The sequence below is a fragment of the Coptis chinensis genome, chromosome 3, assembly GCF_015680905.1.
Source record: "Coptis chinensis isolate HL-2020 chromosome 3, ASM1568090v1, whole genome shotgun sequence".
In the NCBI taxonomy this organism is placed as follows: Eukaryota; Viridiplantae; Streptophyta; class Magnoliopsida; order Ranunculales; family Ranunculaceae; genus Coptis; species Coptis chinensis.
Genome location: NC_141458.1, coordinates 108,034,735 through 108,059,965, shown reverse-complemented (window position 1 = coordinate 108,059,965; position 25,231 = coordinate 108,034,735). Strand labels below are relative to the sequence as shown.

At 35.0% G+C, this 25,231-nt stretch overlaps 3 protein-coding genes and 6 non-coding genes across 10 annotated transcripts; 7 read left to right on the top strand and 2 right to left on the bottom strand.

Annotated features, from left to right (window-relative positions):
- Positions 1-6,222: 6,222 nt before the first annotated feature.
- On the bottom strand, positions 6,223-9,517 carry LOC147512776 (uncharacterized). The gene is made up of 7 exons (XM_086595777.1): positions 9,391-9,517; positions 8,590-8,713; positions 8,387-8,449; positions 8,229-8,276; positions 8,060-8,119; positions 6,777-6,834; positions 6,223-6,635 (listed from the first exon to the last, which is right to left on the bottom strand). Exons 2-7 carry the CDS (start codon positions 8,671-8,673, stop codon positions 6,595-6,597), a joined length of 354 nt encoding a protein of 117 aa, XP_086451903.1. The 5' UTR covers positions 8,674-8,713; positions 9,391-9,517; the 3' UTR covers positions 6,223-6,594.
- Positions 9,518-9,710: 193 nt separating this feature from the next.
- LOC147512769 (uncharacterized) lies at positions 9,711-16,064 on the bottom strand. Its single transcript, XM_086595776.1, has 7 exons — positions 15,797-16,064; positions 15,454-15,542; positions 15,262-15,337; positions 14,905-14,954; positions 14,467-14,808; positions 13,771-13,809; positions 9,711-10,214 (listed from the first exon to the last, which is right to left on the bottom strand). Exons 1-7 carry the CDS (start codon positions 15,951-15,953, stop codon positions 10,032-10,034), a joined length of 936 nt encoding a protein of 311 aa, XP_086451902.1. The 5' UTR covers positions 15,954-16,064; the 3' UTR covers positions 9,711-10,031.
- Positions 11,186-11,257, top strand: TRNAQ-UUG (transfer RNA glutamine (anticodon UUG)). Its single transcript has one exon. It is a non-coding gene; the product is annotated as a tRNA-Gln (tRNA).
- TRNAQ-UUG (transfer RNA glutamine (anticodon UUG)) lies at positions 11,548-11,619 on the top strand. Its single transcript has one exon. It is a non-coding gene; the product is annotated as a tRNA-Gln (tRNA).
- TRNAQ-UUG (transfer RNA glutamine (anticodon UUG)) lies at positions 11,914-11,985 on the top strand. The gene has a single exon. It is a non-coding gene; the product is annotated as a tRNA-Gln (tRNA).
- On the top strand, positions 12,265-12,336 carry TRNAQ-UUG (transfer RNA glutamine (anticodon UUG)). The gene has a single exon. It is a non-coding gene; the product is annotated as a tRNA-Gln (tRNA).
- TRNAQ-UUG (transfer RNA glutamine (anticodon UUG)) lies at positions 12,798-12,869 on the top strand. Its single transcript has one exon. It is a non-coding gene; the product is annotated as a tRNA-Gln (tRNA).
- TRNAQ-UUG (transfer RNA glutamine (anticodon UUG)) lies at positions 13,428-13,498 on the top strand. Its single transcript has one exon. It is a non-coding gene; the product is annotated as a tRNA-Gln (tRNA).
- Positions 16,065-20,568: 4,504 nt separating the features above from the next.
- Positions 20,569-22,475, top strand: LOC147512768 (large ribosomal subunit protein eL43z). Of its 2 annotated transcripts, XM_086595775.1 has the most exons (5): positions 20,569-20,679; positions 21,160-21,199; positions 21,814-21,902; positions 22,013-22,095; positions 22,187-22,475. In XM_086595775.1, exons 1-5 carry the CDS (start codon positions 20,677-20,679, stop codon positions 22,248-22,250), a joined length of 279 nt encoding a protein of 92 aa, XP_086451901.1. In that variant the 5' UTR covers positions 20,569-20,676; the 3' UTR covers positions 22,251-22,475. The 2 variants fall into 2 exon arrangements, with proteins under 2 accessions (XP_086451901.1, XP_086451899.1); XM_086595773.1 differs by lacking the exon at positions 20,569-20,679 and having other exon boundaries at positions 21,154-21,199.
- The last annotated feature ends 2,756 nt before the right edge of the window (positions 22,476-25,231 follow it).

Below are 25,231 nucleotides of genomic sequence, written 5' to 3'. Positions count from 1 at the left end.
GCTAATAAGTTATTGGGCCTTCCGTGCTTCAGAATCTGGATTTGTCGTTTGGGTTTAAAATAGCCCTTCTGTACAGTGAGGATGAAGATTTAGATTTTCGATCATGGGTTTTTAATTGAACTTCTTTTTATCACACATTTGTGCGACACGAAGAATTGAAATAACAACGCTCGTAATGTTATGTGACTAAGTAAAATATATTATTATCAAAATCAAAAAAAAAAAAAAACAAAAAAAAAAAAAAAAACAAAAAAAAAAAAAAATTATTAAGAGAGTGTTCCAGTGAAATGGGAAAGAACTAGTAGATGCACAAATTTAATAATTCATGTTTCAGGATAATCAATTGGTAAAGATCATCAATTAGGATATTATAAGTTATACCTTTTGTTGTTTGTACTTGTTATTATCTCAACATTTACTATCAAAACCAGTGAGATATTGTGGAAAAAAAAAGTCTTACAATTTATAGTGATGGCTTTAATTGGAAAGAAAAGGTTTCTAGAAGCAGAAATGGGAGTATTAGAGTCCAAAATTTGATCACAACAGCATCTTTGCTAGTAAAATCCACTCGCTCTCCTAGTGCTCCACGTGTGTGAATTGCCTTTGTGAAATTTTCCACCATGGTAGTGTGCTTCCTCTAGCTCCCACAACCTTTCTCCTGCTTTGGCAAGGCAGTTTAGCTCATCTGCCGTAATCTACATCAACCAATCAAAACTTATCCGCTCTTAATTATAATTATGAGCAACATGTTTTTCATTTACTTTGTTAATATGTATAAGAATCTTTATTGAGTTATTCTTCTTATTATCACTTGTAAACACTACCATTGATCAAACAATGTGGAACAGGCCTCTCTGGGGGATAACCAGGGGCGGTTCAAGGCAATTGGGGGCCTTAAGCAAAGTTCCAATAAAATTGTTATATCTTATAGATACGATTTGTTTACGTTATTTCATATGAATGCAAACCCTTAAACCCTTAGTTTATTTAACAAAAAATTTAGAATATAACAATTATTGTAAAAATTAATCATAACCTTTTCTTTTTTCTTTTTTGAATAGTCTCCCCACAAATTGTTATTATTATTATTATAATTGGTATGTTATATATATATATATAACAAAACATTTAGAAGATAACAATTATTGTAAAAGTTGATCCTAACATTTTATTTTTTATTTCTTGAAATTATCACTTGTAAACACTACCATTGATCAAACAATGTGGAATAGCCTCTCGGGGATAACTTTAGGTTCAAGGCAATTTAAATTTAAGCAAAGTTCCAATAAAATTGTTATATCTTATAGATAGATTTGTTTAAGTTATTTCATATGAATGCAAACCCTTAAACCCTTAATTTATTTAACAAAAAATTTAGAATATAACAATTATTGTAAAAATTAATCATAACCTTTTCTTTTTCTTTCTTGAATAGTCTCCCCACAAATTGTTATTATTATTATTATAATTGGTATTTTATATATATATATAACAAAACATTTAGAAGATAACAATTATGAGAAAAAGTTGATCCTAACATTTTATTTTTTATTTCTTGAAATTATCACTTGTAAAACTACCATTGATCAAACAATGTGGAGAACAGGCCTCTGGGGATATTTGATAAAATTGTTCAAGGCAATTTGGGGCCTTAAGCAAAGTTCCAATAAAATTGTTATATCTTATAGATACGATTTGTTTACGTTATTTCATATGAATGCAAACCCTTAAACCAACCTTTTCTTTTTTCTTTCTTGAATAGTCTCCCCACAAATTTTTATTATTATTATTATAATTGGTATGTTATATATATATATAACAAAACATTTAGAAGATAACAATTATTGTAAAAGTTGATCCTAACATTTTATTTTTTATTTCTTGAAATTATCACTTGTAAACACTACCATTGATCAAACAATGTGGAGCGATTCCTCTCGGGGGATAACCAGGTAGGTTCAAGGCAATTGGGGCCTTAAGCAAAGTCCAATAAAATTGTTATATCTTATAGATACGATTTGTTTACGTTATTTCATATGAATGCAAACCCTTAAACCCTTAGTTTATTTAACAAAAAATTTAGAATATAACAATTATTGTAAAAATTAATCATAACCTTTTCTTTTTTCTTTCTTGAATAGTCTCCCCACAAATTTTTATTATTATTATTATAATTGGTATGTTATATATATATATATATATATATATATATATATATAACAAAACATTTAGAAGATAACAATTATTGTAAAAGTTGATCCTAACATTTTATTTTTTATTTCTTGAATAGTCTCTCCACAAACTTTTTATTTAATTAAATTTTATTAATAAAAATAACATAAATACAAAGTGAAGTAGAAACATAAGAGTGATGTGAGGGAGATCCTCATACAGAGAGATCCAAGACAAAACACCATAAATATATGAGGAATAGTGGAATAATAATAATAAAAATCCTACACCTATAACAATAAGGTCATAAACTTGCAATTTCAATAGATTTATTTAACAAAAAATTACACAAGAGAAAGATAAAAAAAAAATAAGAAGAAGAAGAATTATACACCAAATAAAACAATATAGAAAAACCAAATAAAACAAAAGAATGATAGAGATAAGATTGAAGTGTTGGCTTCAATGCCTCACATTTGATAAATTGTCAGGAGTGATGAAAAAATTTAATTATGGAGGTGTGCCTGATTATTTGTTGAAAAATACGAAAACACGAGGGAAACGAAGGGGTTTAATGTGATTTTCTAATTTCCAATTTTCCAATGTAAAACCGTTTATATAACGGATTAAAATAAATAAAAAACAAATAGTGAGATATTTTTTTCAAAATAAAACAATAATAGACTTAGGTTTGTAGGTGGGCTAGATATATTGGCCCCATGGGCTGCAGGCTCTAAAGGGCTACTTATTTTGCTATAGGCTAGAACCGGCATAACACATTTACACTTCTGATATAGATGCCATTTGCGATTCATCTTGCATATTTACCAATAGTACTAGTGGCCTTCTCGATCAGGCCCACCATTTGATTTATCTCCTTCATTTGATTTATCTCCTTCATTTGTTGGCTCAAATCTGATTCACCAGTACTTAACAGAGTCCATGTTTTTTTTCCGGTAAAATATGTTGTCCTTGTCAATAAAACGACCTGTTGAGAATTCATTGTCGTGTCATTAGTTCTAAGGGTGTACTATGAGTTGGAGCACATTACCCCACTTTTCTCTTAACTGTATCAATCTAATTAACTACATCCAAATTGGAAAAACACCCCTCTGGGTTTTATATCTTCTTTTTGGTTGTAGGCACAAAGGTGATCATTTGGAGATGCTGATTTTTCTTCAGATAAAGCAGGTACGATGTACATGTGGAAGGGTGTTGGGATGGAGAGCATTACAACATAGACACAGAAACGAAGGGACTAAACAAACCTATACTATATCAGGTCTGGGAGCTGCAACTGTTTGTAACTTTACAAATTCATTTACACAATGTTGCTAATTTAGGAATAAGAAACTATATTCTTTATTAAATTATTAGGTGTTGATGGGTATCTGAATAAACCGGAACCAAACCGATCCCAAAACGTTTTGGTGTCCTTAAATGCTAGACCCAGTAAATGAGGGAAAATTCCTGAATGGTTTGGGGATAGCTTTTTTTCACTTTCGGTTCCTCTATAACCGGGTACAGAGATTGATCTCTGTACCACACACATACACATCTCGTATCTCGGTGCATACACACACATCTCGGAGCACACACAGATATCGAGGCACACACACATCTCAGATTCAAATCAGCGGGAGATTGTTGGGGTTTGAGAGATGATCTACGTACTTGGTTGTAGAGATCTCGAGTCCTTTTTTCACTCCAGGTGCTTTGGTAGTATGTCTTGTTCACAAATGAATCTGTTGGTGAACACAAATCTCCGAGTCTTCACAAACTGTAATCTAGTCGGGAAATTTATTCATTGCGATCTCACTCTTTTGTTATGTACACAACCTTTGTCTTTAATGTTATATTAATTATGCTGTTTATATTTAATGAATCAGACTCGTAACTTACATTTTATCGCCATGATCATGTAGAATGTCTAAATCTTACTTTTTCCCAGGATCATGTGGAATGTCTAAACGAAAAGATGGCAGTGATTCAGTTTGTGGATAGGCTCCTACTGTGAGTGTTCAAAAGCAAGCATAGAAAAAATCTTGTCTGGTTTGATTTCAATAAATTGGAAAGCATTGCAAGAAGGTTTTAAATGTAATTACAACAAGTTGGTACACTAGTAGAATGGAAGTGCACTTGGCTAAGTTATGTAAGAACACTTGGACAGTTAAAGAAATTCCAGGAAGGAAAATTTGTTTGTGATTGGCTGTTTAAAATGGTAGTGGGATATATTGAATATTAATTGAGAAGAAACATTCGAAAGTTAAGCTCTGCAGACTTTATAAGAGGGGAGATATAAATATTTTCTTATAGTAATGACTAATGAGTCATTTCATAAAAATTTAAACACTAAGGTGTGTTTGTTATGATGGAAAGGAAAGGAAATACTATGGAAAGGAAAGGAAAATAAGAGTGGTCCACCTTTTCCATAGTTTTAAGACGTTTGTTTAAGAGGAGGAGAAGGGAATGGGCTTTTCCATATGAAAACAAATGGAAAAGTTTTTTCTGTCTTTTAATTAAGTGGGAAATTTTTGTGGAAGGAAAGGAAAGGAAAGGAAATAGATAAATAGGAACTTACTACTAATACACTCCACTCAACAATACAATTATTCCTTTCTTCTTTTTTGCAAAACAAACAGTGATTATTCCTTTTCTAGTTTTTACTTTCTTTTCTTTTTAGATATTGACCCACCATCAAGTAATCGAAAAATGATACCATTTAAAATTATTTTTTCCATTCGAGAATTCCATTCCATTCCATTCCATTCAAGAATGACCACCCATTTACTTTGTTTGGTTTCTGGAGAAAAATTTAACAAACACACACTAAAGTGTACCGTGTACAATTGATAGTTGCGACTCTTTCTTGAACTGTGGGCTTTTTTATTGGGCTTAAGGGCGTTGGGCTTTGTTTTGTAAGTTTTCTGTTGGGCTCTTATTTTTTTTAAGTTGCTTATCGTTTGTCCGCGGCGCCAGTGCTGCTGAGCAGGTCAAGGGCTTTGAACCATTCGAGAAGTTTAATCATTCCCAACTTGAAAAGGTTCCGACGTACAAGATGTTTGAAGTAGCACTCCCAGAGGCGGCCTTGAGACTTTGGGGCCAAGCCAAAATCCACCTAGGGGGCCTAATTAAAATGTGAATCCTGATTTTTTTTTTAAAAAAATTGCAAAAGTTGACCATGAGCAAAGTTTGAACTCATGAACTGGCAAGTTACATGTCAGTCTTACTGCCAACTGAACTATTTTGTGTTTTATTCTATTGTTTACTAAGCTAATATACAATACATACGCTGGGCAAGTGGACCTTTATGAGGTTTACGTTTGAAGCATAATCTGTTAGAAGACTTCGAGGGCATGGTCCACTTGCCCAGCGTGGCAATAAGTGTTGATGAGGATAGCGTAGGTTGTACGCTGTGGAGGTCATTTTTGTAGCTTGGGTTTCTAACACAGAGTAAGTTTGGAGGCAGCGGTGTACAAATTCTCTTTCTGCTCCTGGTCCTGCCTTACAGAAGAACGTAGTGGAAGGGGAGAATACGGGTGGAGATGGTGGATGAGCCGCGGAGAGATTGGAGGAGATGGCTGTGTGAGAGTCATGATGATGGAAGGCTGAATCGTTTTCAAGTTATCCCTTGCCTATAGTTAAATGTAAATTGCACAATCACAGGGACGAGGGACTCTGCCTCTTATCACTGTTAGTCTGTTACCCTGATCAAACTTGCAAGTATCATTAAAGCAGCAGCTAGGTTAAATTAAAAATGGCCGGGGAACCTCTAGTATAGAAGCCCTGCTAAACTTTGTAAAATGAGTGGGTCTAGAAAGAACGCTCTACAATTATTTCCCCCATATTTCTGTGGGGTGGGATTTTGTGATTCATTTTTTTTTTTGGTAAGTAAATTTTATTAGTGTAGGGCAAGACCAGAAAGGCCACTACAATTAGAGTAAAGTGAAGGTTTTGTGATTCATACACCGGAAAACACATTACACAGCATCTAATCCCGGCAGATAAGATTTGCAATGGTCCATATATGGCATTATGGCAACAATGCACTGAGGAAAAGAACAAGCATAAGTTCAAAATAGATACTGGCAATGGTGCTGCAAGTCTCAGTATGTTCTTTCAGAATACACTGAAGTACATAACTTATATTCCTCGTCACAAATAAATTTAATACCTACCAAGCAGATGCTAGAAGTTGGATATTACTATAATAAAAGGTTTATGACGTTACTAATGTCGTGTCCAACAGTAGCTGGGGAGGTGGCATTGTAGGAATACACCAGTAAAGCATAGAATCATGTTTGTACAACACATCTTAACCACCTACATTCTGAAATGGCATTGGACAAGAAACTAGTTATCTTTTCCAATATAAGAATCAAAATAGGCTCTTATCAGCTGTGAGAAGCCACCAGCAAGCTCTCATTCATTGGTAGTTGCATCCTCGGAACTGTTACCTCCATCTGAGACAAGAGCATATGACGAAATTATTCTAAATACTTAAAGAGTTAGAGAGCTGCAATGCATATTGAATACTGAATTAGAAATATAAATGAATTCTTTTTCTTTTGCTTGATAGTTAAATATGTCAATCGGTGTCGTACCTTCGCCATCTGAAGGAGCATAAGATGATCTCCTGGATCGCGATTGTTGTTGTGTAGGCTACATAATAAAGGAAAAGAATTCAACAGTGAGATTTAAGCACCTGTTATACAAAACATACTTGGAATATCTCAGTTATTTAATAACTAAAGAACTTCTCTTAGCCTGTAGGCTGTAGGTCATGACCACCAAATGAGGGGGTGTCAGGTAGTAAAAGAAAAAGGGTGGGGGGTGGGGAGACAGAACTGGATTTCAGAAATTCTTCAACATTCAAAGAAAAGCTTCCAGTAGGCTAGGGGCGGACTAATTATGAATTGTTTTGTGTTACAGACTGATCGCTAAGTGGCAATGCTTCCTCAAGCACAGCTGACCTGCATAGAAACTCCACTGCGTCTCAGACCAAGAGGGGCTTCCATCCGGATGGAAGAGTGAATGCCTCTTTCATCCAGAAAGAAAGAATACAGGTCTATGCGTAGGGTTGACTATTTTTACTAATGGAAACTTATCTAGTGCAGCAAAAGAAAACATACAACGTTGAGAAAGGAACTCAACAAACACACATAAAAAGAAGATAATAAGCCAAAAGTCCAAACACACATTAAAAGAAGATAATAAGCCAAAAAGTCCAAAACTGACTGACTGGAACCCTTTGTACACAGGCCTCAGGGTTACATTACTAAATAAACAACACGATACACAGTAAAACCCTAGGCATACAAGTTGCACATAAAATGCTCAAGGGTATCATTTTACAATAATAAAGCCATTAAATTGTAATAAAACATAATTTGCAATCTATAAATGGGTTTTAATCAAACCGCGCCTCACGAATTTCTTTAATTGGTTATCCAGTGTATCTTAGTGGCTGATACAATGTGTGGGTGTATGTTGCTTCTGTGCCTTGTCATATAAATAACAGTAATAAGCCAAAAGTCCAAACACACATTAAAAGAAGATAATAAGCCAAAAAGTCCAAAACTGACTGACTGGAACCCTTTGTACACAGGCCTCAGGGTTACATTACTAAATAAACAACACGATACACAGTAAAACCCTAGGCATACAAGTTGCACATAAAATGCTCAAGGGTATCATTTTACAATAATAAAGCCATTAAATTGTAATAAAACATAATTTGCAATCTATAAATGGGTTTTAATCAAACCGCGCCTCACGAATTTCTTTAATTGGTTATCCAGTGTATCTTAGTGGCTGATACAATGTGTGGGTGTATGTTGCTTCTGTGCCTTGTCATATAAATAACAGAAGCGAAAAAAGCAAGTACCTGCAATTTAGGTCGCAATGCTTCTAGAGGTCCTTTGGGCTTCTCTACAGGTGCTCCTTGCTGTAACCATCAACAAATCTATTAGGCACATATCTTGAAGTGGTCCAAGATAGTTGAATGATGAGTACTGCAAAGATAGAGGTGCAATACTCAGTAGCATAAAGAATACCTTTCCGAGTGCCCAATCAGCTGAATCGAAGAATGCACGTTCATGGTCCTAAAAGAAAGAAGTAAATAAAAACTTCTTAGAAACTAACACAATATTATACTCTTTCATATCGTCAAACCTACAGAACTGAAAAGCAAGAAACAGTACAATCCAGCTACCATGGAAATGAGTGGAGGTTTTTTAGGCACAATTCCTCCATACTTCTTCTTAACTGCTTCCTCCTATAGGACAATATCAGATTTCACATCTTGTTTTGCAATGAGAAATACATTTTGGAAAATGACAACAGCACAACACCCTTTTTCTAAGAGGTACAAAGTCCTCAAAAGCATGCAAATCAACAAAATAAACCTGTCAATACCTCCTCCTGAGGCGAAGGCATAGACTTATCAGGCTGCTCGGGAAAGTCTCCATCAGCCTGTCTTTCTTCCTTGCCACCCTCCATGCCTGTCAAAACCTTATTGGGATACTTTCCAATACAGCACCTGCATTAGCATAAACACTGATTCGATGAGCTCTTCTTTTATGTTGAGTTATATCTGGAAAGTTTGAGTTGAGTGCAGTTCAGATGATATGAAGTAATTGACGAGGTAATGATCATGGAAATGAATTTATAGCAGTCATATGCATCGCATAAAAAAGGGAATCAGAGGTAATTAAGAGTACAAAAAAAAAGTATTTCCCTTTCATAAACTAGATGCATTAACCCAAGGAAAGGAAAACAGCGAGCCAGAGACGACCCCTGAAAGTTTCAAGAGACACCATGAAATCTACACAGGTTCAATACTTCGCTCAGATATGACGATCACCTAAGGAATATAGACATGAAGAGGTAATCCTAATTAACAGTTCCAGTCACTCCAAGGGGATCAACAACATTAAGGACCGCTGTTAAATGTATACCCGTTGTAATTCTTTCTATGTACAAGCAATGATCCATTTCTCAGAAATAGGATGCAAATGTTTTAATATAGGTGTTGAAAAAGTCCCCATTCAACCAGATTATGTTTCCCAATGCAGGTATATCTCTTTTCATCTTCACCAGAAAACAAGTTTGATTACAATCGTAGGTGGAGATTTGTGTACAATATCGAAGAGACATAAAAATAAACATCATTTGTCCTATTATGATCTATGTAACGGAATGCCGATGAAAACAAACCTGTGAAAAAAACGTGAATCGCTCTGAGTCCCGCGTGCTACAAAGACAGAGAGAAAGAGAGACAAGTTTTTATGGCGCTTCCTCTATTATTAATATATCTCGCCTCATATCACGTGTTCTTAAAACGGTAAATATTGTTCTGCGATGGTTCTGGAGATACTCATATCGCGTCTCAATCGTGTGGTTCTATGTTACTTGAGGACTGAAAAGCATATCAAACGCATTTCTGTTGATCTCAGTAACAGTTGTTGCTGTTTGATACCACAAAAAATTTAGTACCTGATATGTGATACCATCCAATTTAGTATATGGGCTGTCAGTCAGATAATTTAGAAAACCTTAGAAGATTATACGGAGTCAGGCCTCATTTGGGAACAAGCATCGACAGTATACAATTTACATTTGTTTGTCAAACTTTCGAGAACATTAGTGCAAAACTTTTTTTTTTTTCTCAAAATTGTATGGCAAAGGAGATGTCCATGCCAGAACTTGTCACTTGGATATTCACATATCACTCAGCATCTAACAAATTAAACTCCCACCTATGATCCAATTGTGGTCCTTGCCTGTAATCAAGTGTACACTTTTATATCCAAGAAATATTTGAACTTCGCTGCCAATATGAGAGACTCTGAGGAGTATCATCTCAGCTTTCTTCGTCGCCTACGACATTCAAAACAATCTAAGCACGGGCTGTGATAGTTAGATCCACTTGTGCTGCCAAGGAGCTTGCTTGGTGGGACTTTCAGTTCTTCAACAAGTATTTGACGAAGCTTCTCATTTTCCTCTGTCAATGCTTCAATGACTTGCTGGTGTTTAAGCACCTATAATCCATCAATCAGAAGAAGAAAAGCTTGTTGAGTAGGTATATAAAGAGAAGGAAAGTCATGTACGCTACTCATAAGCAAAGAACATATTGCAAATGTATTTCCAACTCACATATTGATATTTAATAAGTGTTGGCATGAGCATAAATATATTTAAGCAATGTTTGATTTAAGATGTTATGACATTTTGTACTTTGAGGGCACTTTGCATGTCTGATTAGTGCATCGCCTTCATCAATACAAGCAATATATAAAACATTATTAGAACTGATACATTAGTCCAATCTTTCATTAGTTGCTAACTTGCCCTAGCTAGTTTTAGATAATTATTTGAATAAGCAAAAACGGTAGGAGAAACAGTACTCTATGACCATAAGAATCTATGACAAAGATAACCGTTGGTAAAAGAATGTAAACACGCACACGCACACACACACACAACCATTGAGGGCATACTGAGTACTGACTAATGAAATATTCTAAAAGAATTATATGCTACTGCATTCTCCAAATTTCACCATGTCATAGAGTTGGTTTCCTGTGCAATATAAAGGAAGTTCCCCCTGCTGATAAATTACTCGAAGATGTGATAAGATAGTGCAGGCAACTGCAGTAACTAGACAAAAGGCTAGAGGCACCCAAATCAATGAAAATATAAAATATAAAAGTTGTTTACTTTGTGACTTCGGTTGTCCATGGAGAGAAATATTTATATGTGACATGAGAAACAGATATTCTTCATGAACTTAGTGAAGAATATTTCACGTTCAGTAAGAAGTGATGTCAGAGAATATTTCAACAATACAAAAGAGGTTTTAGGCCCTTCTAAGAAATGGACTTTTGAGGATCAAGGAACACCAGTATATATGGGAAACAATTTTATGGTAATCATGCACAACATGTGACTCAAAATATGATTTACCTATCCATTCTCTATAATGTTTCCACTGTATCCTGCAGGTGTCAAAGGCTCCATGGTGTAGTGGTTAGCACTCTGGACTTTGAATCCAGCGACCTGGGTTCGAATCCCGGTGGGACCTTATTTTTTTTCTATCTCTTTCCTTCTGTTTTTTTTTTTTTTTTTTGTTAGCTAAGCTACTATATACTTGTTAGCGCTCAAATCAACAACATATGTATGTTATTTTGGATCGGTTTATATAAGAACTAAGATCAGAAAATATTTCATTTATTGAAGTAAGATTTTTAGGCCCTTGGAAGAAATGGATTTCTGAGGATCCAAGAAATGCCAACATAGCTGGAGAACATGTCGCTGGAAATGAAACCCTTTTCAAGCTCCACATAGTTTCCACTGTGTCATGCAAGTGTCAAGGGTTCCATGGTGTAGTGGTTAGCACTCTGGACTTTGAATCCAGCGACCTGGGTTCAAATCCCGGTGGGACCTTATTTTTTTTCTATCTCTTTCCTTCTGTTTATTTTTTTTTTTTTTTTTTGTTAGCTAAGCTACTATATACTTGTTAGCGCCCAAATCAACAACATATGTATGTTATTTTGGATCAGTTTATATAAGAACTAAGATCAGAAAATATTTCATTTATTGAAGTAAGATTTTTAGGCCCTTGGAAGAAATGGATTTCTGAGGATCCAAGAAATGCCAACATAGCTGGAGAACATTTCTCTGGAAATGAAACCCTTTCCAAGCTCCACATAGTTTCCACTGTGTCATGCAAGTGTCAAGGGTTCCATGGTGTAGTGATTAGCACTCTGGACTTTGAATCCAGCGACCTGGGTTCGAATCCCGGTGGGACCTTAATTTTTTTTCTCTCTTTCCTTCAGCTAATTTTTCTTTTTTTGTTAGCTAAGCTACTATATACTTGTTAGCACCCAAATCAACAACATATTCAACATCAGTTCATAAAAGAACTGAGATCAGAAAATATTCCATTTATCGGAGTAAGATTTTTAGGCCCTTAGAAGAAATGGATTTCTGAGGATCCAAGAAATGCCAACATAGCTGGGGAACATGTCGCTGGAAATGTCACCCTTTCCAAGATCCACATAGTTTCCATTGTGTCATGCAAGTGTCAAAGGTTCCATGGTGTAGTGGTTAGCACTCTGGACTTTGAATCCAGCGACCTGGGTTCGACTCCCGGTGGGACCTTACATGTTTTTAAGTTAAGCCTTTTTCTTTTCTAAAGTGAAGATTTTCACCCAAATAAAAAATAGGTGAGATAACCTACAAGCACAAGAATAAAGGAAAAAGCTAAACAAGAACATCATCTAAGACTAAAAACCTGAGTCAGTGAAAGATATTGTTAAGCTACTACTCAATTTACTCATAATTGTGCACCAAATCAACAACAAAGATGAGTTACTTCGGTTGGCCATGGACAAAATTATTTTTGGGTTCATATGAGAAGTGAGGTCAGAGCATATTCCATCTATCGAAGTAAGAAGTTTTAGGCCCTTAACAAGAAATGGATCTCTGAGGATCAAAGAAAGGCCAAGAGAGCTGGGAAACAAGTTTACACTTTACAGTAACCATGCACCATGTGTCAGTGAATACCTATGACCTCCATTCCAAGTTCCATATAGTTCTCACTGTGTTTTGGATGTGTCAAAGGTTCCATGGTGTAGTGGTTAGCACTCTGGACTTTGAATCCAGCGACCTGGGTTCGAATCCCGGTGGGACCTTGGCAGGTTTTCTTTTTCTCTTTTGTTTTTTTTTTCATTTTGCTAAGCTACTATTCATATTTGTAAACACTCAACTCAACAAACATAGATGAGTTTTCACCATTGTGACTTTGATTGGCCATGGACACAAAGAATTATACTGTTTCAAATCAGAAGTGACATCAGAAATAATCCATCTATAGGCGTAAGAAGTTAAGAAGTTTTAGTTCTTACACCCTTTAAAAAATGGATTTCTGAGATACCAAGAAATGCCAACATAACCTACCATTCATTTTTGTAATCAGCCAAATCGACAAAATAGATGGTTTTTTTCACCATTGTGACTTTGTTTGGCCATGGACACAAAGATTAATGTGAAATAAAAAGTGAGATTAGAAACAATCCATCAATAGATGTAAGAAGTTTTAGGCCTTTTTAAGAAGTGGATTTCTGAGAAACCAATAAATGCCAACATAGCTGGTAAAAGTTTACAGCAACCATGCACCATGTGTGAAAGAAAATATGTAATCTCCCTGCCCAAGCTCCATACAGTTTTCACTGTGTTTTGCATGTGTCAAGGGTTCCATGGTGTAGCGGTTAGCACTCTGGACTTTGAATCCAGCGACCTGGGTTCAAATCCGGTGGGACCTTGAGCAGTTTTTATTGCCTAACAGGAAACATGCTGTGCAGATTTTTGAGTGCTTTTATATTTTATCAATCATGGACTGAAAAATTTAACACGAATGAAAACCATAAAAAAGTCAAAAGATTCTTTTCAAATTTTCTCTTGGACGTTAAACAAATTTATTTCTTCCATGTCAAAAAATCACATTGGTTCAGCGATATATTTAAATTTATGAACATGTAGTCAAATGTAGCAGCAAGAAAAATCTAAGTATCTCTCGTACAATTAAAAACTTACCATTTGAAGAACATTGTTTTCTGACCTCAAACGTCCAGCCTACAGAACAAAATCCAAGCATGAGAATATCAACTTGTTGCCATAAGTACACAGAAATCTCATTCCTACGGAGGTCAACATGAATATGACATAACTTCGAAGATTTAGAGTGAAATTTGAAAATAAATAAATAAAAGATCAACCTAAGCTTTGAAATTGTAGGACCACAATTCCGAAAATCATATCAAATTAATTAGTTAGAGTTCCCAACAAATAGCTAACATGGATCTGAATAGATAGAAATATATAGAATTTTTGAACTGAAGCTCACAGCACTTAGCTAACATGGATTTGAAAAAACGACTCAAAGGATTAAGGAATCCTATCACTATCTGGACCTGCACATCCTACAAAAGTTCTTACAAACAAATGAACAATAGGTCTCTCCTTCAGGAAGCATCTGCTGTTTAAGCGAGTTACATGCATTGATTCATTCAGTTTGAAGTTTGATGGCAGATTATACCATGAAGTGGGCCAGGCTGTGATAGCAAGACGTGAAGGGTTTGTATGATGATAGCGGCCTTATGCTCGAAAAGAAAATGAAAACAAAAAATGAACATCTCAAATGGATGAACTACATTTTAGGTAAAATTTCCAAGCATGCAAACTCTGATGATGCTATGCTCTAAAAAACATGTACTTGGATGTGTCACATACCACTTCATTAAGGTCCATTTCTCCCTCGTCTTTCAAGAGTGGACTCTGTAAGAACCCGCTGATGACCTTTTCAGTGCGGCTCCCAAAAGATGTGTCTTGAAGGGCTTTTTTAGATGCAAAAGATTTATAGGTAGATCCCATGTCCAAATTTAATTTTCCAGGTTGCCCTTGAGATGTGAGTTCTGCAGTGTTCAATGCCAACGGCATGACATTTCCTGGTGGGTTTTGCATGGAGGACATATTCTTCATGCCCATACCACGTGTAAAGGAATCAGGGAGGTTGCCTTGACCAATGGATAAACCGGGAACACCAAACTTCATCATCAAATTTGCCATAGCTTGCTAGTAAATAGAGATGGGATCAATTAAAGAAGGATGACTAGAACTCTATAGCATACCACAAAAGATAACAAAAAAGAGAGACAGAGTAATTCATACCACAAAACAAGATTGAAGCCGATGTATCACACCAGGCTTTATAGCAAGGCCTGCCAAGTAAACATTATTGGTTAAGCTCCTCAAACATAGGCACTGTTAGGGTGTCCTGTGCTCTAACTGGAGCGTATGGCCACAAGTCTGTCTTACTTGACAAATCAATAATGAAGATTTTTCATAAGGTTATGTAGAAACAGAGAGAAGTATTTGAGGTGAATATCAAGGGTCCTACAAAACCTTACTAACAGTTTAACTGAACAAAATTGACAAAGTTGTTAAGTATCCGCTATATTACTCCTACAGTTATTCCCACTCACTCGAGGCATAATTAGTATCAATGAAATATTAAATACCACTTACCAACTCCAAATCCATGGCCAAAACCAACTCCGCATCCAAGTCCCGCTTCAATATTCTTCACTCCCAAACTTCTCAACTAATAACATTAACAAATAAAAGTACCCCCGGAAACTTAAATAGTGAATATTTATAGGTTTGAATCAGAACTAAACTTAAAATATACAAAATTAGGCCTACAAAGGGACAACTTACAGAGCTGTTCACATGTCTCCCAACACCAGAAAAAGCATCAGTTGCACCTCTAGCAGCACTAGTAACTTGTTGCAGTACTGGTATTGCACCTGCATCACAATATTTATAATGATTAAAAGGCGGAAAACATTGCAAACTAATTCAGCAATCTAGTTAATCAAACTATTTGCAGTTCCTGATTTTTCATATATCTTAGCAAGTCCCCTTGATTAAAAAAAAAACATACCAATTAATTGTTTGCGAGGGTGTTCACAGTTTTTGCCTTTGAAAAAAGTTGCAAAGTTCATTTCTTTTTTCTTTTGCTGAATATAACAGAGAGGAAAAAAAAAAAAAAAAAAAGTACCTAAGTTTAAAGGGCGACCAACGCCAATACCAACACCACAACCAATGCCAAAGCCAGTAAATACTTGCCCAACTTTCAAAGCAAAGGGATTCTCTATTCTAAATCCAACATTCCTTCCTCCTGCTGGGTTACTTGCAATAACAGCATTCTTTTCCATTGTTTCTCACTTGTTGTCTTGTTTGTTAATGCCCTCCTGCAAGTATGGAAGTTGAGTCGGCCATGGCCGAGTGTCAAGTTACTAGCATGATACTGTGGGTCCATCGAATTCTGGTCATTTGGTCAAGTCTTCTATTTTGACTTCTTCGTTCTTTCTTTTCAGTCTTTTGGACTTTGTATAAACTGAACTACTCAAGTCCAGTCCACTGTTACAATTCTAGACCCAGCTTTTTATATACATAGGTCGAGATGAAAATTTGAAAAACCGAAATTTACAATATTTCGACCCATGTTATAATTTTGAGTTCGACAAATTTTGGAATTATCAATATTTCGACTCTATTGTTTTTTTCATTTTTTTTAACCGAAATATCGGATGAAATTCTAACATTCCGTTCCGAATCATGAATACTTGTTATATGTTTTCCATTCTTCTTCTTTTTTGTTGGCATTTTAAAAGTGATAGATATAATTTTTAGTTTAACAAATCTCAAATTGGTTATCACATTTATTGAATGTATAGTAACGCACTTGATATATATGACAATAACAAAAAAGATTTTTAAGTGGAGTTGAAGTAAGCGGAAATAATGTGAGATATGAGTATATAATATTGTTTGCCTGAAGATAGCTTAGTGAAGATGACTACGATATATTAGGGGAAACTAAATAGGAGGAAAGACAATGCAAATGTCAATAGCTTGGAAGGTTACGAAAATAATGCACTCAAAACGTTACATTTGAGTTTGTTACGAAGAATGTGGTGGGGGCAAGTGCAATGTTTTCCGTCATGTGTTTGCAGGTAGCAAAAGGGGTGAAACTCCTACAGGTATGCACTCGTGGATGAGTTTGTATTGGAATGCGAAGAAAATACAATTAAGGGATTGTACTTATATTCAGTCAAGAACAAGCAGGTCAAAACACACTCCTTTTGCTGCCTCGGTTATATGGTCCTGGAAAAAGCAAACAGGGAAGATTCAATCCTCATAAACAAAACCGTCGACGTTTCTGCTAGGTACCACTCTAGATTTTGATTTGGCACTGTTTACAATGGTCGCCAAGCCTATAAAATGCTGCACTCAGAACGTTACATTTGAAGGTCACCAATTCTTTGTGACTTATGGCGAAGATGGCTTTTACAACCTCCAATCGGTATATCAAGTATTTTGACATACCTCAGGAACTCAACGGACCACATAGGCTGAACAAAAGACTACTTCCTCTCGTAATAGGGAATAAAACACAAAACCCTGCACCTTCCTTCATTCATTTTGAATTGTAAAACTGTTTTTATTTGTTGTAAGTTTTGAATAGGGCAGGGTAAGGTTCTGTCATATAAAAATCAAGTATATATAAAATATCTCCAAATTTTTTACAACTATAGTGAGAATATAATCAACAAAAAAAAATATGGAAAAAAAAACTAATAAAAAACATTCCAATAAATCAACATTTTTTTTACTTCTCTTTTTGCTCTTTCAAAATTATAATTTATCATTTATTTTGAGTTCAAAACCATTAAAGATAGACAGATGTGTCTTCGAATGTTTTATGGGTTAATGAGACTAAAACAAATAGTCAAAGGCCCAAAGCCCAACCGGTCAATTTGTATAATTATAATTATCCATAACAAGCCCGTAAACTCTCACTCTTTTATTTGACTCTCAATTCTTAAACAACCATCAGACCTCAACCCTAAAAAACAAAAAACAAAAAACAAAAAGCAAACAATAAAAAAATAAAAATAAAAATTCAAAAATAACTTGCAGCGCAGCTTGTTGCACGTTTGGCCTAATTATCTGTAAAACTCGTTATCATTATCAATAAAATTTCCACTTAAAAAAAAAACAAAAACAAAATTCATAAAGGATTTGCGGCGCAGCTTGTTGCACATTTGTCATAATTTTTTTGTAAAATTCGTTATCAATATTAATAAAATTTCCACTTCAAAAAAAAAACAAAACAAAAAAACAAAAAACAAAATAAAACAAAAACAAAACAAAGCAATTTTTTACTTTCAATGTTAATCTTTTATAGTTTTCTCCACATTATAATAGGGTTATATAGACTTATAGCATTATAGGAAATTAACAATTTGTTGAATTATTTGTAGACTTGTGGACTAGATTATGTAGATATATATATATATAGACATACTAGTATCAATTAATGACTTAAGTAGTTAACTTCGTCAGTACATATTAAATTCTTAGTAGTCAAAACACTTTAGTTTTGTGAATTAAAATAAATGTATAATTTTGTTAATCTTTATTGTTTAATTTTTTTTTCGGAAGTGGGATGGAGTGTGCACATAATCTTGCACCCCCGACTTAGAATCCTGACTTTGTCCCTACTGCCAAACCCCCACCCTCATCTTAGGTGATTTCACATGAACTAGTTGTTCCACCCTCAGTACATGAACTGTAATTCCACCTTCTCTAATTCCTGATGGAAGTATTTTTCCCATCTCAAGGGATACAAGTTCCCCAATTTGGCTCTTAGTGCAGCACCAATTTGTCTAACAAAACAAACAAGCTCTATGCAGAGAGGAAAACAACTTCTTTCAATCCAACCAAGGAAGGTCAGGGGTCTACACTGGATCCCAACTCCAGGATATCAAGTTATGAACCTCTTTGGTGCAGGCATATGAAGAAAAAGGAAAACATTAAATGAGTATCACAGAACTCTCATTTAGTGCGCCATGTAATAGCACTCGAGTTCAAAAAAATTCCTTGAATCATGCATCTAAGTAAATAGAAATGTAGGGGATCAGTTAGAATAAGTCTATGGTAAGTATGAAAAAGAAAAGTGAAATAGTGAAGGATGTAAAGAAGCTAAGACATTTCACAGATACTACGCAAGGGAATATTCACAGTGAAAGCTGAGTTGTCGGTGAAATTCTAGGCGAATGCCGAATGCCAGTGGTCAATAACATTCTCCAGTTGGGAGAACTTATTCTTCCATATAGAAGGCAATATATATAAAACAAACTTGTAGCATTTTTCAAAAGCCATGGCTTTCTTTCTCATGAGTCAAGAGCATTTGCCTAGATTATGGAAAAGCCATGGGATATGGTCCATCTCCCCCTCTATTTTCAGTAAATGTTATGCCAAACTCGATCTACCAAGGAAACACAATGAAAAAACTTTTGGTACAGCATCACCAATTCCACACAAAGAATGACTCCCCTTGCATCCAAAGCTTTGCTGCTTCTGCTTCACTGCAAGCTTGCATTCCATTTTCAAAAATCTTAAATAGATGCCTCCATGACTTCAGCAATGTTCTGAACCAAGAAAATGCAAATAATCGCATCTTCGCAGAATATCAACAAATTGTAAAGCAAGCAGACAAAACAAAAGAGTACAATCCAGACGACATCTGAAACTTCTGCTGGGCATGCATTCATATTAAATCAACGGCATTATGGCCTACAAAACTAATTCATATTTACAGAACAAGATGCAATCCACCATAACTGCTTCAATTGATTTAAAGCCTCAAACAAGAATCGTCCACAACCATAAGTACAACATCTAAACGATATCACTTGATCACAGACCACAAGGTGTCAACTTCAAGCACGAAGTTCTGGAAAACTACGTTACCTATAATAATAATACTAATTAAAAAAAATGTGAACAGGACGCAACCCATAATAAATCTAAGTTAACATATCAACCGTGCAAGACTGCAAGACTGCAAGCAATCTCAGAACTAGTCCCGAATAAACACTAATCAATGATCACAGTTCCAAGGCACGGTCAGGAGTAGAAATGTTCCAAATGTCCCTAAGAACTCTAACAAATGAAAACTACGATGACTAACTAAGAGGTATACTGAGGGTGCTGCTTATCATTAGTTGTTGATTCAGGTCATGCAAGACAGTATAAATTACAATGGTCCACTTGGGTATAGCAAGACTAACACTATAGAGAGATTTCTATTACAGATAAGGATCAGAGAATCAAAGAAACAATCAAAGGGATATAAAGGGAATGGATTAAGCGGAGAAAAATTGTAACTAGAAATCTCGTCAAGAGTATTTGCTCCCTGAATGTCCTTGGCAAGATATCCAGGTCTGTCCTTTACCCCAGTTTATGGAGTGGTCAATAGATCAGTAGTTGTACCACACTTGCACTGTCATTACCATTGATCTTTTTTGTGAAATAAAGGTTGGTCGATGTTCTATGTTGCCAACCCTCGTAACCAATAACCTTCTTGTCATATGAAATGTGTTTGTACTTGAACAAAAAAATTAAATTAAATTAAATCATCTGTATTTGCACCACCTGGGGATTAACTTCCTAACTTAACCATCAGATTCTCATAGCACCATTATTCATGGGTTAGAGAAGTAAGCTTGGCCATCACTTCATCTGTTAACCATGTTAAGACTTAAGACACCATATATCTACATGTGTCTGGCAATATTATAGTGTAAATGTATAATCTAATTAGCCAAGAAGAATCGAATCTAATATTTCAATTTCAGAGCAATATAATTGGTGATGTGGACATCAGGCCAATTTGCCGAATAACCTACAAAGAGAAAAGGGTTTTTGTTAAACGTTACAAAAGCAGGGGCGCAAATAAAAATACGAGACAAAAATGAACGACCCAAACTGAAAATACCACAAATAGTAGACCACTCCACGTGCCTAAAATATAAAACGAAGATTAGGGTTATTTGAGGGTGAGAACAGAGGCGCAAGTTTGCCGAAGCAATGGTGAGTGCCCGGCTTCTAACATAGATTTTACACATAAGTTTCTCTATAATTTCATATCTTTACCGTAACTAAATTGACCATGATTCACTATAGGATTTTTAAATAGGAAAACATATGTTGTTGTTATTGTTTTTTTCGAATCTTAATCCAACCTGCAAATTAACAGTAAATCCAATCCACTGCCCCTTTATGTTTTATTTTTATTATAAGTACATAGGGTGTGTAAATAAATATCATTTTTTTTTACTGGTCTTTTTATATGCGGGCTGTGAGAGAAAGTTGGTGTATTGGTGCCATGGATTTTTCAAATGTGCTCGTTAATGTTAGGTTTAGAGTTACCTGACCAAATTAAAATAAGAAAATAATGAACAAAATAGAACTCGTTTATTTGGCTTTATATTATCGTCCCCTGTTAGCAATATCTTGATTTTTGAAACAAATTTATTTACGTTATGATCCTCTTTGTTGTTCAAAATGCAGACTAAGCGTACAAAGAAGGCTGGTATTGTGGGAAAATATGGTGAGTACTAACCATCCACTTAACTACTTGTCTTACCCCCTTTACATTAATTTTAAGTCAAACTCAATTCTCAACTGTAATACATTAATGAATGATTACCCTCTTAGAAGTGTTGAAGTTATAGGTCCAGAAACAGGTATATGAGCCTTAGAGTTAGCCAATCCAGTATAAGTTAGGTGCCTTTTTGACTTGAAGATAATATATGTTGGGCAATGTCTTATGATTAAATAGATATTGTTGGACGTGATTATTTTGACTCACCACATGGATATATGGAAAATCACCTATCAGAAAATGCCATGTGTTTTTCTATAATTTAAAAAATAAAATAAAATTATTTGATTTATTTAGAGTCACTGCTAGGATATGTTTCTTTATAGTTTCCACTTTTCTGTAACATAAGCATTGCATCGTATAGTTTCCACCTCAGTGATGAAAAGAACGAAGAATATTCTTATTTAGGTTGATGATTTATTTTGTCAGAAGCACTAAAGACACACTTACATAAGAAGTTGCTTAGAGAGAAGAAACACAACAAACAAATAACAAAGTACTGATCAAATTCTGCCTAAACTAAATTGAGGCACAACATTACTAAGCTGACAGATTTTCAGGTACCCGATATGGTGCAAGTCTCCGAAAACAGATAAAGAAGATGGAGGTCAGTCAGCATGCAAAATATTTTTGCGAGTTTTGTGGGAAGGTAAGGCTTTCTTTCTTTATAGCCTTTTCTCCTTGTGTTTTAGTATTGAGCTATATGATACTTTGTTCTCAGGATTTGTAATTATTCTAGTCGTTATTGCATTTGTGCAGTACGCAGTAAAGAGGAAGGCTGTGGGAATTTGGGGCTGCAAAGACTGCGGCAAAGTAAAAGCTGGAGGAGCTTACACATTGAAGTAAATATTTCTTATTTTCTTTCATCCTTATTGCATTTCTTGGTCTTATCTTAATTGATGTTTAACAATGTTTACATTATCACTATTACAGTACTGCAAGTGCTGTGACAGTCAGAAGCACCATTCGCAGGTTGAGGGAGCAGACTGAAGGATGAAGCTTGTTTCTGTTTTGCCTTTGCATCATTTGAAAAGTGTCAAGGACAGCCAGGGTTTACCTTCTTTCCAATGCTTGTTGAAACCAGTCTGGCTTAGATGTGCAACTTTGACTAGTTAAAGTAGTGTTTCTGTTTATTTAAGACAATTTTTTTATGCTTTTGCGGAATCTTGGCATATCGAGGGTATTGAAGTGCCCTGTGATCAAATGTGCAATTTTTTTCTCATGGTGGTTTGCTTCTTTTAAGGTAGGTTAGTAAAGAAGGTCTAGTAAAATATCTAAGGTGCTGCATGTTTGCAAAACTGCAATTATGTTGGCTAAATAAATTGAAAGCCACTGTTTTTGCCGACCTTATTAGTAATTTAGTGTCTGCACACTTTAACCCCCCACCAGTATCTGATATACAAGCCTTGTTTGTTATGTGACTTTATCATGTTTGTAGATTTCCACCCAGTGGTTGTGCCGGGAATTCCATCCGGAGTGAGCACACTAGCAGTGGTGTGGTACTGATATAAAATTCCAGAGTGAGCATAAAATTAGTACAACAATGGCCAAAATTTTGTGCACTTAATGCAGAAGACTTGGTCGAATTGTGTAAAGTTACTCCACCCTTAAAAGTGGATTTACAAGATGAATTGATGGCCAATTTTTAGTAGAGGTATACATCAGGTGAATTGATGGCTAATTTTTTGTAGAGGTATACATCAAGTTGGAGAACACCTCCATAAAAAATAAGCTCAATTGAATATGTTTTATTTTGTCAAAAGTTGTTATGAAGTTAAAAAAAATTGGATCATTGGATAATTTCATAACATTCTAAACGATTTTTGACAAGATTGTACATACTGATATTTTGTGAGGATGATCTCGATTGTGTGGAGAATCTCTCCACTAAAAATCAGTTTCTAATTTATTGTATTTGGCGGTGGAGTAATTTTGGAATCACTTTAAGTGGAGTTCATATAGACACGGACGCCCCGAAAATATATGTAACAATAAGAATTTATTTGAATATTCTATCCATGCGATGTATTGACACAATAAATTCAGTCATTTGAGATAAGATGCAAGGCACATTAAAAATGGTATTTGTTACTGCCAGACCCCAATTTGTGTTGGGCGGACTAAAAAAAAACGATTATTATTAAGTGTGCCATTGGTAAGAAAAATCGAAAAAAAAAAGGATTTTATTACAAGTATGTTCATTGATTCCCAAAAATTGAATTGAACCCCAAACTTAAGCTTAACACCGTTTGGGACTTAACATTCAAACGACCGATACACACCAGGTTAAGAGCCCAAAAAAGGAACTTTGAATTTTTTTCAAAGTTCAAATCCCAAAGATGGCACCCACTGCGGGTGAGTCTAAAACAATGTGGTATGTCGTTTGGGATTTGGACTTATAAAAAAATGGTCACACCGTTTGGATTTAGAAAAATCCTCAACGATATGGCTGGGATTGGTGTAAGTCTCAAACGATATGGTCACACGTTTTGGACTTGGTTCAAAACGATGTATATATATCGGAGGCAGGATTGAACTTTGAAAAAATTTAATTTTACGTTTTTTGGGCTATTACTAATCAAAAGTTACATATTAAGTTTATGTAAGTCCCAATCTTATTTTTAGTCAAGTCGATTTTGAGTTTGGGGTTTCCAATTCAATTTTTGGAAATCAATGGCATACTTGTGGGCAAATTTTTTTTTTTTTTTTTCAAAACCAATATATACATTGTAATAATTATTATTTTGTGGAAATCCATGACCAACACAAATTGGGTGTCAATAATAGGACCCTTAAAAATTCACCTAGTCTATTTTTCTGAGGCCATTGTGCTCATTGATTAAGTTGCACTTGTTAAGAGTGGCTCTGTGGCTGCAAGGATTTTGGACTTTGGAGTAGTGTTCTATAGTCTCTCCACCAAACATCTCGCACCCACTGGCCTTGTAAACATTCAGCTTCGATATTCTTTTAGATGAGGACCCTACATGTTTTATTTGACCGAAAAACAAAAGGGAAATTATAATTTGGTGTCTTCCCAGTTTTGTAAGTTTTTAATGCAAATACACTATTCAGTTGAGAGTGTGTCTCCTAATTCCTAAAGACTCGGATATCATATAGTGTAGAGATACGAAACTTGCTGGAAAGTTCATCGACAGTTTTTGGTTAGTCTTTAATGTATATATATGCAAGGGAGCGAGTGACTGTTATTCTTTAATAAGTTTAATTTTAAACATGTCTATATATTACTAATCAAAAGGTACATATTAAGAGTTTATGTTAGTTTATCTTATTTTTAGTCACATACAAGATTACTTGGTAGTAATTTGAGTTTATCCTTGTGCAATTAGTTGCCAATTAAAAATTACATTGCTAGCTGTCGTGGGCAAATATCGCCATCTGATATTTAAGCCCATATATACATTTAAATATCGATCTTTATGTCAATATCTCTTTAATGTTACAGTTATTGAGCAGGAAAGAAATAGAGAAGAAGAAGGGACACGGGTCAACAATTGGAGGAGAGATATTTTGGAAGACTATATAAAGACCAAATCAGGAAAGAGAAATCATCTCCCCGACAAAAACATTGTAAACCAAAGAGAAAAATATAGAAACAGAGGGATCTTGTAATCTTCATTATTAAGTCAATAAACTTCATATTTTGTTCATCTCAAATCCCAAATATCAAATAAACCATTTAGATTCTTCAATCAATCACGCCTAATCACCACACTAGCCAGAGTTGAGAATTTGCAAACTAGTTTTTACAAGTGTCAATTTCCTATTTGTCCCGCAAGCATATATATAAAATTCTAATGAAACATTTTACAACGATAAAGACTTTCTCATGTACCATAAACACCAATGCGAGTCTTTTCTACGATTTGGAGGTTTGAGTTATGAGGGTCTATATTTGGGGGCAAACGAAAACAAACTCATAGTATTTCTATTTTCAAATCTATGACATTTGGCTATATT

What these genes read in the sequence shown, in the direction of transcription:
- LOC147512776 (XM_086595777.1), bottom strand. Translation starts at nt 8,673, where the DNA reads ATGGAGGGTGGCAAGGAAGAAAGACAGGCTGATGGAGACTTTCCCGAG. An exon ending in AACCTCCACTCATTTCCATG is followed by an intron (nt 8,277 to 8,386) that starts GTAGCTGGATTG and finishes TCTTTCTTTTAG; the next exon opens with GACCATGAACGTGCATTCTT. An exon ending in TGCTCCTTCAGATGGCGAAG is followed by an intron (nt 6,636 to 6,776) that starts GTACGACACCGA and finishes CTCTTGTCTCAG; the next exon opens with ATGGAGGTAACAGTTCCGAG.
- LOC147512769 (XM_086595776.1), bottom strand. Translation starts at nt 15,953, where the DNA reads ATGGAAAAGAATGCTGTTATTGCAAGTAACCCAGCAGGAGGAAGGAAT. An exon ending in GGAGACATGTGAACAGCTCT is followed by an intron (nt 15,338 to 15,453) that starts GTAAGTTGTCCC and finishes TAATGTTATTAG; the next exon opens with TTGAGAAGTTTGGGAGTGAA. An exon ending in GGCTTCAATCTTGTTTTGTG is followed by an intron (nt 14,809 to 14,904) that starts GTATGAATTACT and finishes TCTATTTACTAG; the next exon opens with CAAGCTATGGCAAATTTGAT.
- LOC147512768 (XM_086595773.1), top strand. Translation starts at nt 21,154, where the DNA reads ATGCAGACTAAGCGTACAAAGAAGGCTGGTATTGTGGGAAAATATG. An exon ending in TGGTATTGTGGGAAAATATG is followed by an intron (nt 21,200 to 21,813) that starts GTGAGTACTAAC and finishes ACAGATTTTCAG; the next exon opens with GTACCCGATATGGTGCAAGT. An exon ending in TTTGCGAGTTTTGTGGGAAG is followed by an intron (nt 21,903 to 22,012) that starts GTAAGGCTTTCT and finishes GCATTTGTGCAG; the next exon opens with TACGCAGTAAAGAGGAAGGC.